General features: G+C 37.2%; 3 protein-coding genes across 4 annotated transcripts; 1 reads left to right on the top strand and 2 right to left on the bottom strand.

Annotated features, from left to right (window-relative positions):
* Window positions 1–490: 490 nt before the first annotated feature.
* Window positions 491–4,512, bottom strand: LOC17899651 (general transcription factor IIE subunit 1). Its single transcript, XM_006307382.2, has 11 exons — window positions 4,402–4,512; window positions 4,021–4,136; window positions 3,767–3,889; window positions 3,430–3,550; window positions 2,971–3,084; window positions 2,747–2,856; window positions 2,469–2,652; window positions 1,682–1,876; window positions 1,258–1,485; window positions 984–1,161; window positions 491–738 (listed from the first exon to the last, which is right to left on the bottom strand). Exons 2-11 carry the CDS (start codon window positions 4,071–4,073, stop codon window positions 653–655), a joined length of 1,392 nt encoding a protein of 463 aa, XP_006307444.1. The 5' UTR covers window positions 4,074–4,136; window positions 4,402–4,512; the 3' UTR covers window positions 491–652.
* Window positions 4,513–5,073: 561 nt separating this feature from the next.
* On the bottom strand, window positions 5,074–8,769 carry LOC17899090 (putative DUF21 domain-containing protein At1g03270). Of its 2 annotated transcripts, none has more exons than XM_023777385.1 (13): window positions 8,330–8,769; window positions 8,125–8,135; window positions 7,923–8,006; window positions 7,704–7,817; window positions 7,341–7,424; window positions 7,120–7,191; window positions 6,720–6,787; window positions 6,411–6,498; window positions 6,252–6,325; window positions 5,788–6,160; window positions 5,583–5,629; window positions 5,442–5,493; window positions 5,074–5,338 (listed from the first exon to the last, which is right to left on the bottom strand). In XM_023777385.1, the coding sequence occupies exons 1-13, from the start codon at window positions 8,568–8,570 to the stop codon at window positions 5,222–5,224; spliced, it is 1,425 nt and encodes a 474-aa protein (XP_023633153.1). In that variant the 5' UTR covers window positions 8,571–8,769; the 3' UTR covers window positions 5,074–5,221. The 2 variants fall into 2 exon arrangements, with proteins under 2 accessions (XP_023633153.1, XP_006307322.1); XM_006307260.2 differs by having other exon boundaries at window positions 8,125–8,201; window positions 8,330–8,768.
* Window positions 8,770–9,294: 525 nt separating this feature from the next.
* On the top strand, window positions 9,295–12,282 carry LOC17897302 (TVP38/TMEM64 family membrane protein slr0305). Its single transcript, XM_006304031.2, has 9 exons — window positions 9,295–9,844; window positions 10,157–10,218; window positions 10,358–10,412; window positions 10,551–10,649; window positions 10,831–10,917; window positions 11,063–11,179; window positions 11,313–11,405; window positions 11,802–11,832; window positions 11,960–12,282. Exons 1-9 carry the CDS (start codon window positions 9,743–9,745, stop codon window positions 12,139–12,141), a joined length of 828 nt encoding a protein of 275 aa, XP_006304093.1. The 5' UTR covers window positions 9,295–9,742; the 3' UTR covers window positions 12,142–12,282.
* Window positions 12,283–12,348: the final 66 nt, after the last annotated feature.

Here is a 12,348-nt window from a genome sequence, read left to right as displayed (position 1 = left end):
TTGAAGGAGTGATTGATAAAATATTTTGTGCATGAGATGTTCATATTGATTCATGACTTACGATGAACATATTTTTTTTTTGGTGAATCGACGGGAGATACGATGAACATATTTTAGGCATACGAATGAAATTCTGTTTTTATAATAAAATTATCAAATTATGATAAAATAGTCAAGTTATTGGGCTTTATTTCATAAATCTCGATTAAATATCCAAATCTAGTTTGATTTGAAGAAGAAATTTTTTAATCAGATATATGTATTTTTGAATATCTCTCGGAATTGTTTATTTTTTGCATCAAATAATTGGGACTGAAATTTTTAATTATGAGTTTTGTTAATTATTTCCATCACAAAAAAATATATATATATATATATATATTTTCCACCACAATCGCTCATCCGTTTTTAGTGATATATATAGTTGTTTTATATATCACTAGTGTTGAGCGATAAGAGGCTAAATTGGCTTAGTGTTGAGAGACGGCACTGGTTCGACTCCACAGAGTCTAAATTATATTATATAATTTTTCGAAATAGAAACGATATCTTTTGGATGTTGCTAACGGCAAATTAATGGGAATATACAATAGCCAAGTTTATTTTATCAAGTTTGACATCCATTATAAATCAGATCTAATCCACTTGCTTTTCAGCCTTCTTCCCAATCGATATCATCTTCCTCACCACCCGAAGCTTCTGCTTCCACGTTCAAGTCCACTTTGTAGTTTCCATTAGCTGCAAGTGCGTAACATGTTAAGTTATCAAATTAAGTATATCATATACTAAACTTTATACATCATGCACCCATGACACACCTGTAACCTATCTTATAAAGTTATATATGAACATGTCTTAACAACTATCTTCTTGCTGAAGCTCTGCGATTTCCATATATAACTAAAACGGTTCCTTATAACTAGCTAATGCATATGATCAGATAGTACGCGAACTGGAAACGAAGTATTCAAACTCAAACTGACCTGCCACAGGAGCCTCTTCTTCCCATTCAACATCTTCCTCTTCACGTTTGGCCTTCTTAGCAACCTGACGACCTGGGGATGTAGTTGCCAATTGAATCTCATATTCTTGTTGATTAAGCCTCGCAGCAAGCTCTTGCTGCTTCAGCAGTTCGGCATAGTAAGCTTTCAGATATTCATCCTGAAGCAAAATGAAAATACTGTATTAATTTTTTGGAAACAAGATGCTACTGTGGGGGTCTGAATAGGCACAAAGGATTTGTCCCCAAAAGCACACCTTCAAATCCTTTTCATCGCCATTTCCAATGACTGATTTCTTGTCATCTGAAAGTTTTGCTGCTCCTCCTGAACCACCATCAACTTTTGCTACCTGTCTCATTTCTCCTCTTTGTTCCTCGGTCAGATTCATTCCTTGCTTAATCATCCATGGAGGTAAGACTTTCAGACTGGAATCTCCACCTTTAGATTTAACATCTTCGTTCCCGTCACCAAGGTTAACCTCAACCTAAGCATATAAGATTTAAGAAATCAACCAACCACAGTGAAAGAGGAAAAATGCAGGGAGATTTTGCAAATATATATTCGGACACATAAACTGGCTGGAGAAAAACAGAAAGGAAATTTCATTACAGTACCACTGCCTTATCTTCCATTATAACATTGAACTTCTATAAACATTAAAAAGCGTAACTAAAGGTCACCTTTGTCTCTCCGAGAAATGGCATTGGTGTTGAACCATACCCACCCTGTGACCTCAAAGGATCATTAGGATTAAGATCACCATTTGCACGAGCAGCCATAGCTGCACGAGCCTCCCATGCCAGAAAAGATCCAAATTCAGGAATTGGTAGATCTTTTACTCTATCTAATTGATCCATCAGAGGTTTCATTTGAGCCTGCACATTATACTCAAATTGAGCCAACGCACAAACAACATAACTAACCCCAAGAAAACACAACCAAGGATTTAAGCAAAAGTAATAGCTAAAAACAGCACAGTATAAATCGACATCACAGAAACAAATTTCTGAAACTGTCAACCTAAAAGTAAGTATGAGATGATGTGGAAGATGAGCTAGTATATCAGAGCAAGTATGAGATGATGTTAAAGATGAACGAGTATATCAGCATGGCTAAAGTAAAAGTGCAGACCATTATTTTAAAACCAAAAAATAAACAAGTTACACATAAAAAGAAGAATGCATTGGGAAACAATACTCAATTCTTCATACAGAATATAGAGATTGTTGCACACGCAAAATTTAACATTTCTCTTATCAGAAGTAACCATGAGCATAACACCAACCACCAAGGAGACATAAAATTACAGCGACAGACTATTCTCAAGCATTGGTCATTTAAGATCTGATCTCTAGAAAAACAACTAAATCATTCTGGTGTCATCATGAAACGATGCAAGTTTCACAGTGAAGCTTTATCAAATTTTATAGAATATTGAACTGAATCACTAAAACAATATACACAGACCTCCAACCTCTGAAGCATATCTTTTAGTTTTTCCCGCCGCCGTCTCCTTCCATTATCATCTCCATCTACTACTTCTTCGGAAGTTAGCTTGTTACATTCCACAACAAGTTCACTATTGCAATTTTCGCAATGGAAAGAATCGTCTTCCATAGAAATTAATCTCAGAGCATCCAGCGCATTATATCTAACCAGAAATGAAAATTTATTTAGCTTTCATGAACATAAACCACTCATGAATATAAAGATTTTATAATAACATAAAGAGTAATGGACTTTACTTCCTTTGGCAGTTAGGACAGCCATACTCCTGAACAGTATTCTTATCTTCTAGCTCATCTTTGAGCTTTTTTTTCATCCGGTGCAGTTTACAACGAACAACATCAGATATCTGTTAACGAAATAAAACAAGAAGTACAAACAAAGTATAGGGAAGTTTAATTAGATACAAAGAAAAAAGACTCCAGTGAACTGAATAATAAAAACTTAGGGACATGAGGCGTACCTGTGCATAATCAAGACAGCAATACGAGTGGGTGTGGAGCTTAACTTTGTCCTCTGCTCGGCCATCAGTTGTAGCAGCCACTGCAGCACTATACATCTTTACACCCTTTGCAGTCTATTAAAAAGATATTGAATCACTAAAGTAGCAAAGGCAAGAAATGTAAAGGGATTAACGACAAGCAAACATTCAAGACAGATAGAACATGTGGTGAAAGAATCCAACTACAAGTTTCACAAGGGGAATATCAACCCAACAGGTAGATAGAAGAACCACAAAATCTGGAAAAGGAGTAGCCAACCTATCATCTATTTTCTCACACTCATGTTTTTCAGTTATTGTTATATACTAGATATTTAATGACATTATGCTACTTATCCTAGGACTAAAGAGTCGCTGAGTTACAGCTGAGACATATTGCGCAAACACTACAATCTGAAAGAAGATAGTTTCTGGACAAACCTCTTTCCGGTGGTCACGCATAATCAATTTTTGTTCTTCAAAGAGTCTTATAATTTTTCGAAGTTGCTTGGCGTGCAACTGCAAATCTTTTGCCAAGTCTTCTTCTCTAACCCATTGGCGCCTAGCAGACATAGAACAAAAGAGATAACAGAAATGAAAGCCAGTAAAAACAAAAATACAGCAGGTTTAAATAGCCAATCCACGCAATATCAACCTTAAACAGACCATGATCAAGTTTCAAAAGTGAATCTAGCATTATCCTCAAACCCAGGTGACAGGGAGATGTGAGCCATTATCTACCTAATAGAGTCTTAGGTATAAAATAATACACACAAACCTCGTCAGCGCATCCAGCACCACAGCGGCAATCCCTCTGTTGTCACTTTTTGCAGATTTCTGCTGATTATCACTCTTTGTAGTATAATCATCATAGAAAGCCCTCGCTACGAGCCTCACCAGCCTAGAAATTAATGTAAAGCAAAAACAAATTGATAAGGACACTAATTTAAGTGAGCATATATATAAAGGGAAGATTTTAGACATATTTGTAACTGAATAGAAACAAAAGAGATACGTGGTATAGAGAGTTACTTGACAAATGGCTGGAGCACCACGGTTTTCTGCACCGGGCTTGATTTTTCCATGGACTAAAAACAACCCCCAAACACTTTGAGGAACCAGTGTTAGGTTCGTGTTTGATACAAATTCTGCATTGGTACAGCAAATAAACTTAAAACAGATCAATCCCCAATAAGTAACTAACAAAAGCTAAGGAAAAAGGTGAAACTTCACAAGGAACACGAAATTAGGGTTTATAAGTCAGAGGGATGAACTCAATTCGAATTAACAACAATTAGAACCCTGCTGAGCTAGGTGAAGTTTCTACAAGAACTGAGATATCTATATAGGTTAATCAAATCTCTCTGATTTTTGTAAGATCACTAGTCGAAGAGGAAGATCGACGAAGCTTACCGGCAAGTTCGATAGAGAGAATACGGCGCAGAGAGAGATAGTACGGACCAAGAACAACGACAACAAATTCGTCAAATAGCGTTAAAGTCTCACTTGTGTTTTTTCCTTTTTCTAATCGTCCTCTTTGTCTTTTTTTCCTTTTTTCCTAATCCGTTTTTGAACTTTTTTTTTACTGATTTTACTGTTATTTGCACCTCAAAAAAAATATTATATATATATAATGTATGTTTTTAGGTGTTAACAGACATATTTCAAAATTCTTTGTATTTTCATATTTTCAATTTAAAATATTTTAGCTTTCAGTTTAATTGTTAATTGAATTACACAGAATTTCGATTTTTTGCCTGAATATGTTGACATAATAACATAAATTTCAATTACAAAATCTTGGTGGATTTCCCTTTTATTAATGAACTCAAATCATCATTCCAATAAAGAAGTAAAATACTGCCACAGAAATTGGATCGACTCATATGCATTTTAGTATTTTACTCAGGACTTTACTTTGTGAGGCCTTTTGAGAAGTGGCTTATAATATGTACTATATTCTTATGGACTGCTCTCATACAACCTTTTCTCTCGCTTGGCGGATTAACGAGAAAGACGGACGTCGGACACACATTTTGTGTCCTTGGCCACTTCAGTGATCATACTTCTGCGTATCGTTCAAGCTGATCAAACCGGTATATACCATTCTATTGATTTAGAAAGATACAAAACTCTTTACTTTTCTTAAGACACAACATACAACAAAGTAAGTGCTAAGAGACGTGACACTGAACCTTCAACCTTAAACTAATAACAGAAGCTAAAGTAAAAACTATCTATCTGATCCTGCTAATAGAGGCGCTGTGACTTTTGTTGTGTAATTTTTCGTACTTCGTACTTCTTTCCCAACAAGCTTCTTCACAGTTTGTCCTACCTTGCTTTGAGCCTCCTGTACCACACACAAGAGTCGTTAATACCCCCACACCCCACAAGTTTTAAACTTTGATTCAATAAGATTCCGAAGATTTGATCAGCCAATGTTGCTTGCTTACCACTGGTAAAGCACGTGTTATGGATGATACAGCAGCCGCCGCCACACGTATTCTGAAATAATGGCAGAATAATACTTTGTAATGAACCTTTTGCAAAAAAAAAGAGAAGTGACTCAGAAATAATAAATACCACTAGAATACCTTTTATGTACGTCGATGTAAACGTCAGTTTCATCTACTATTTCTGCCTGCTCTTGCAGAAAATCACCAACGAAAAGCTTCTTAAGTTAAATGTGCATATATGGAAAATTTTGTGTAAAAGAGAGCTTTTTCAAGTCACGGTGATGATTAACAGGGGCAGAGGATCAAATCAGAAAGAGAAAAACGAATAAGTATTAGATCATACTTGTAGAAGTTCTTCAAAGACATCCTCTAATGTGATGATGCCAATCACTTCTGCATCTTCGTTGTCTTCCAACAAACGCGGTAAGTCTCTTTTCACAATACCGTTCTGTTGGAAATTTCTTCCCCTGTTTTTTACATGCTTTGGTACTTTATCAATATCCACAACAACTTCATGGGATTCATGCTTCAGCAAAGGAGCCGTTATATTACTACTCTGGTAAAACTTCATATATTCTTTGGGTGTTTCTCCATTACTTAGCAACTGCATGTTATTCTTTATATCTTTGTCTTTAACTTTGACAACTGCAGCCATGTGACTGCTTCCCTTTTGAAATTCATTGAGGATATCGTACAATGGCATGTCTGATGGAACCCTGGAAAGGCAATGTATGGGAAATTATAATTATAATTTTCATGTGGATTTATATGATAAGCAGATCAAGCTCAGGGAAGCAAGATATATACCTTGGGATCTTCCTGATGGAAACAGAACTTACAGGTGCCTCTGTCTCAGCTCGTACAGTTAAAAGAGACTTAACCTAGAATACAGCAGCAGATACAGTCAGATAGGTAATCTAATAGGGTTCAGTGAAACGAAGCAATGCAAAAGTTTGACACGAGTACCAGTAGAAGCCCAATGATATTTTTCGGATTCCCCAAGTAGACCGGGATTCGGCTATGACCTCGGGAAAGTATTTTTCCAACTGTTTCCCTGAATTTAGAAGGTGAAAATTCATGATGTCAAACCATGCGCTATTACTAAGCAGATAGACCAAGGAAAAGAACTTAAAGTCTACTCTGTATAGCAATTAACAATATGAATTATAAACTAATCATCCCAATGGAGTTTCTCAAATTCGTTTTTCCTTTGAAATATTTGACAGATAGAGGAAGCAAATCGTCGATTAAAGGCCAACTAAAACCTTGACTCACCAGTCTAACTTTGTATTTACATCTAGGGAAAATGTTGATTCAATGGGCGTCATAGCCTCTTCAGCAGTCTGAACTTCCAGTAAATGAAAGCATATGAATTAGATCATTGGAGGTAATCTCGAAGCAAAAAATAACTAAATTATGTTCTCAATTGGAAGGCGAAAGTATCAAAGTATAGGCATCAGTTCAACAAAGTATTTCATCCTATACATGCAAGCAATCTCATAAAACAAATCTACATGGAGATGAAGAGTCTAAATCCGGATCAATGGGGCTTAACAAGTAAATCACTTCATTCACAACATAATTTGTTCATCAGTGTGAAAAACTCAAGATTCAGGGGGAGCTGAAATGACCTCCGGAGGTTTCAGAGATATGTACGGGTAGTTCATATACATACCTTCTGGCTCAAATCCAGGGCTCCGCTTATAATCATTGTTTCCTCGTGTGTCAGTTCACCCCCCTTCCCAGCCTATGTTGGAGAGAAATCTCATGTCAACGAATTAATTTTGACAATCAAGTAACTTAATTAACTACTTCACAAAGCAGACAAGGTTACAACGTATATCTGTCCTTTTTCCTATTATGGATATTTCTAGTTAAATTATAAAGAGAATCTACCTCTTGGCTGTGAATTGAGACAAGGGCTTTCAGCTGAGCTCGCCTAAATAGTGTGTCATTATGTCCAATTACAGCATCCAGAACCTGAGGCATATAAAACGTTGAATAAAAGTAAACATCAACAGCTGCATACCACTCTGACATAATAAATGTATCAACGTGTCTAGATGATATAATCAATGCAGTTAGCTCTAACAAGTACCACTTCTTAAAGATATTGCTAGAGTTTTCAACAAATCTCCCATTCTTCCATGGTTGTAACATAACTTAGCTGACTATTGTAGCAACTAGTCAAACAAAACCGAACACTAAGGTTAACTGACATTTACTACTCTAACGAAGAGTAGTATACGACAACATCACCTTTCCGATAGGGTAAGCAATGGGATAGCAGATTATCATCAAAATGCGAACCAGCCACAAAAAGTTAGCGCCAACAGCAAGTCCGTATCTCGAGCATATAGCTTGCGGAATTATCTAGTAAAAGAAAATGCAACAACATACTGTGATTAGTATCAGATCAAATGGAATGTGCTGAATATATCACAAACTGAAACTAAGACGATATGTAAAGAAAGTTACCTCTCCAAAAGCAAGGACAAAAGTAACTGAAAGCAAAACAGCCACAAATGGGTGGAATATCTTATCTAGGCATATAGGAAGAGCCTGGAAACAATATAACCAAAAGATCCAAGCACAAAATTCACTGATTCTGAGATGAACAAAAGCAGTAATTTATTGTTGTGAATCAGAACAACATTGGGGTAGCAAATTAAGATTTTACCTCCATGGCAGCTGCATTGCATAGAAGCAGAGTCACAAGAAGTTGATGCTGCTTCTTAACCACAGGCAACATAGCAGCTTGCAGTGTCAAGAGTAATAAGAAATTAAAAACCAACCAATATTTTTATATTAAAAAAATAAAAGGTTCTACAGCCAAAGAAAGTGGATTATAGTCTGGTCACATAAGAAAAACTAAGTAGCCGTACCGGCCTGTTTTTTCTCGGCGGAGGTTCCACTCTGCTCGAGAATCTCTAGCTCAACGAGACCAAGGGACATTAGTCCAAGGGTGAGTCCCGACATTATCCCAGCAAAGAGAACGAGGAAACACGCCACACCGACGACTCCGAACCACCACGGCGAACCGAATCGGATGTCTTCGGCTTCAAAGACGAAGCTGTTGAGCGAATATGCGGCTCTTACCAACGCCAAAGTGCTCAGAAAAACCATTGCCACGCTTCGATTTGGTTGCTTGAAGAGACACAGCCACAGCGACGGAGCTAGCTAGAGAGAGAGTGTGTTCTATTTGTGATGTGAAAGAGGTTTTGTTATGAAGAAGAAGAAGAAGAAGAAGAAGAAGTTAGAAGACGATGAAAGGGATTTGATACGGGGATACATGGACCACCTGACACGTCAGCATCCAGCATGCGTTTTTTCCTTATTTTTCTCTTTTCCTTTTTTCAGTTCACATTTTTTCTTTCACTCATGCGTTCTTTATTTATTTTATTTGTTGACTACGAATAATAACTATCAGTACTTTTTTGTGACAACGTGATAATTGTTCAGTACTGATCTATCGCTCTTATTTATTTGCCTACACCGGTTTTAACGCTCGAGAAAGATGCATCTCACCTCCAAGTGATCACGTTATTCTTGAGATTATCGTATGTATTTTTTTGACCGTTAGGAACAAAATAAGTAAACCTTTTTTACACTATATTTTACGAGTGACAAAGAGCTAATGTGACTGACAAAAGAATAAGGAAAACTTTATGTTAAGTCGTAAATTTTCGTCCTGCCCAACACAAGTTGTAACATTAAAGATTTTTTATGGATGTCAACGCGAATGATAAATCGTTGATGTAATCCTTGATGGGTTTAATTCATCCCTAATATCTTAATATAATTTTGATTTGCTTTATATGGGCCTTTGGGTCCAAATTATTAGCTCAATGTTTGGACAATTAATGGCCCAACAAGAGTTCGCGGCAGTGAAACCGGAACGAGCGAGACGCAACAGAAATCTCAAGATCGAAGAACAGTGAAATCGAAGAATTGAAGCACAAGCTTCTCCATCTCTGCAATCTCTCTATCCATTTCTACAACTCATCTCTCTCTCTCTCTCTCTCTCGATCGCATGTTTCGTTTTCCCAATCGTAGGAGAGAGAGACGACGCGTCTGAAGCATATCTCCGGAATCGTAGGCCAAAGACTAAAAAAGCGGCGAGAAGAGACACGATTTCGCTTTGGGAGGGAAAGAGAAATCTGGCGAAAGTGGAGGGCCTAAGGGCGAGGCCGTGGCTGAAGCCAGGAGCTTGTATCAATGGAGGTCAATTTGACTACGACGGTGCGGAAGATGATCATTCGAGGCCTTGGTGGCGGCGTCGCCTCAGATCCTTGTATATGGCGGCGATGTCATTCTCCCCTTCCACTTTCCGAATCGCAATCTCTCTCCTCCTCCTTGTTGCTATCGTCACCGCCTTCACTTTTCTCCCTGTCGAGCAGGCAATTTCTCTCTACTCATTTGTATTTCAGTGTTTTAGTAGTGAATGTGGCAAAAATAGTGTATCTATCTTCTATGCTTGGCACTTTATTGAGCCGAGTATTTCTGGAGCTCGCTAGATCACTATATCTCTGTTTGGAATATACTGTTTCTCGGTTGTTATATTTTTTACACTAGGTTGAGCTGAGCGAGAGTTTTTTATTTGCTTATCAAGTTAATCAAGAACATTGCTAGACTTGGTGATAGAGAAATTTTCATAGATCAATGATAATTTATACATGATTTTGAATCATTGTTATGTACCCTTACTGCAGAAATTGAAGGACTTCTTGCTATGGATTAAGGAAGATCTTGGACCTTTTGGTCCCCTTGCATTGTAAGTTTTCCGTGCCTGCTACTTGTTTTGGTTCTATACTCTCGTTTCAACAACTTATTGGTTTATTTTGCTGGCATTGTTCTATGGCTGCCTTATATAATCTTGTGATAATCCGTTTTTACCTCCTTGAAATTTTCAGGGCGTTGGCTTATATTCCTCTCACAATTGTGGCGGTTCCTGCTTCTGTACTCACGGTAGGTGTGGGTTCATAACTATCTAGTGAACTCTTGGGTGCTTTTTAACATGTTTGTTCGTAATTTTTCAGTACAAGATAGGTTTCTAGGACTTGACTTTTAGTCCCTGTTCCGATAGTCTTAATTTTCTCTCTGCAGCTTGGTGGTGGTTACCTTTTTGGCCTGCCTGTAGGGTTTGTAGCCGACTCTCTTGGAGCTACATTAGGTGCAACAGCGGCATTTCTACTTGGTAGAACGGTAGGTCTCTTCAGTATGGTACTATCTATTTTAATAATTATAGCTTGCAATAGTGTTACTTGCCCGTAAGTCCGTAACATCAGAAGTACTGATACCTGTTTTTTGCATCTTCACAATTGTGGCATCTTGGCTATCTCATTGTTGCTAATGATTTATCTTATGTCCTTCTGGTATCATGCAGATTGGTAGATCTTATGTCACCTCAAAAATAAAGCATTATCCTAAGTTTCAAGCTGTTTCCGTGGCAATTCAAAAATCTGGCTTCAAGGCATGACACCCTCTCAATTAATTGACATTTCGTTTTTCTTCATAGAAGCTAGATCTGTGACCAACAGTATGGCAAAGTACCTTAAATTCCTGGCTACGTTTAATAGGTTTTCTACTAACTACATAATAATTTCTTCCTTTTACAGATAGTTTTACTTCTACGCGTTGTCCCCATACTGCCCTTCAATATGGTGAATTACCTCCTATCTGTAACTCCTGTTCGCTTAGGGGAATACATGCTGGCCACTTGGTTGGGAATGATGGTATTGACATTTCCTTAAAATTCGCTTGCATGTTTGCCATTTATACTTTGATAGTGGTAGAAGAAGAGCCTAGTGCTTTGAGCTTTGTTCTTACACCCGAGAACTAATCTTTTGAAATGTTTTGATGTAACAGCCCATTACATTTGCGCTAGTTTATGTTGGAACTACTCTGAAAGATCTTTCTGATATTACACATGGATGGCATGAGGTGTCAGTATTTCGCTGGGTAAGTTTTCGTTCTTTTTCTTCCACTTGACTACTAGATTGGAAATGATAGTCGATTACCTGGCTGAAGATACTCTGCTGTAATGCATAATTACGTATCACTTATAATGTATGTTGAGAACAATAGGTTTAGAAGTTTGTTAGTGTATTTATGAGGTTTACTGTAAACATCTTGGTGTCTTTACCATAATATAATGTTTAAGTTGTGTTTGCTTAAATATCCTGACTGTGATGATTAGTTAACCAAATCCGAACTCAAAAGCATCCATATATATATGTAAGGAATAACATTGTGATAGTCTCGCATTGTTATTAGCTGCGGTTTGAATTGCTTTGAAATATCTCTGTATGGTAAGCCTGATTGCTAATTCTTCTGCATGGTCACTTGTGGATGCAGGTAATCATGATGGTTGGCGTTGCTCTAGCTGGTAAGTCTATTCTGTAAATAATATATATAGCTTCACGTCATATGATCAGTGGTCTGAAAATGACACCCTGTGGTCTGAGATTTGACACGCATTTTTTTTTTGGGGGTTTTGAATTATGTGGGAGCAGTAATTCTGATAATATGCATAACAAGAGTGGCGAAATCATCCTTGGACAAAGCATTGGCTGAGAATGGCGCTGATTTAGATGGGAAGAAGAATGACGACGCTTCCGTGCTCCTCCCCATCGCAGAACCACCACCGGTTCTACACGAGGCTGTCGTTATCAGAATCGACCCATCCAATACTTGAATAATATAGAATAGATCAGAAGAAACCTCTTGAGTTTGTAAATTTCACGAATTTTTTTTTTTACCGAGGGAGAATATTAGAGACGATTTGTATAGCACATCATAATACCATTTATTCACCGTTTAATCCGTTTTGTCTTCATTTAGTTAATTTTTATTTACTGGAGTTTTTCAGAATATTGTATACTAATTAACCCGAAATTAGTTT

This window comes from Capsella rubella, unplaced genomic scaffold, assembly GCF_000375325.1.
Source record: "Capsella rubella cultivar Monte Gargano unplaced genomic scaffold, Caprub1_0 scaffold_1, whole genome shotgun sequence".
In the NCBI taxonomy this organism is placed as follows: domain Eukaryota; kingdom Viridiplantae; phylum Streptophyta; class Magnoliopsida; order Brassicales; family Brassicaceae; genus Capsella; species Capsella rubella.
This window is presented reverse-complemented; position numbering and strand designations above follow the sequence as displayed.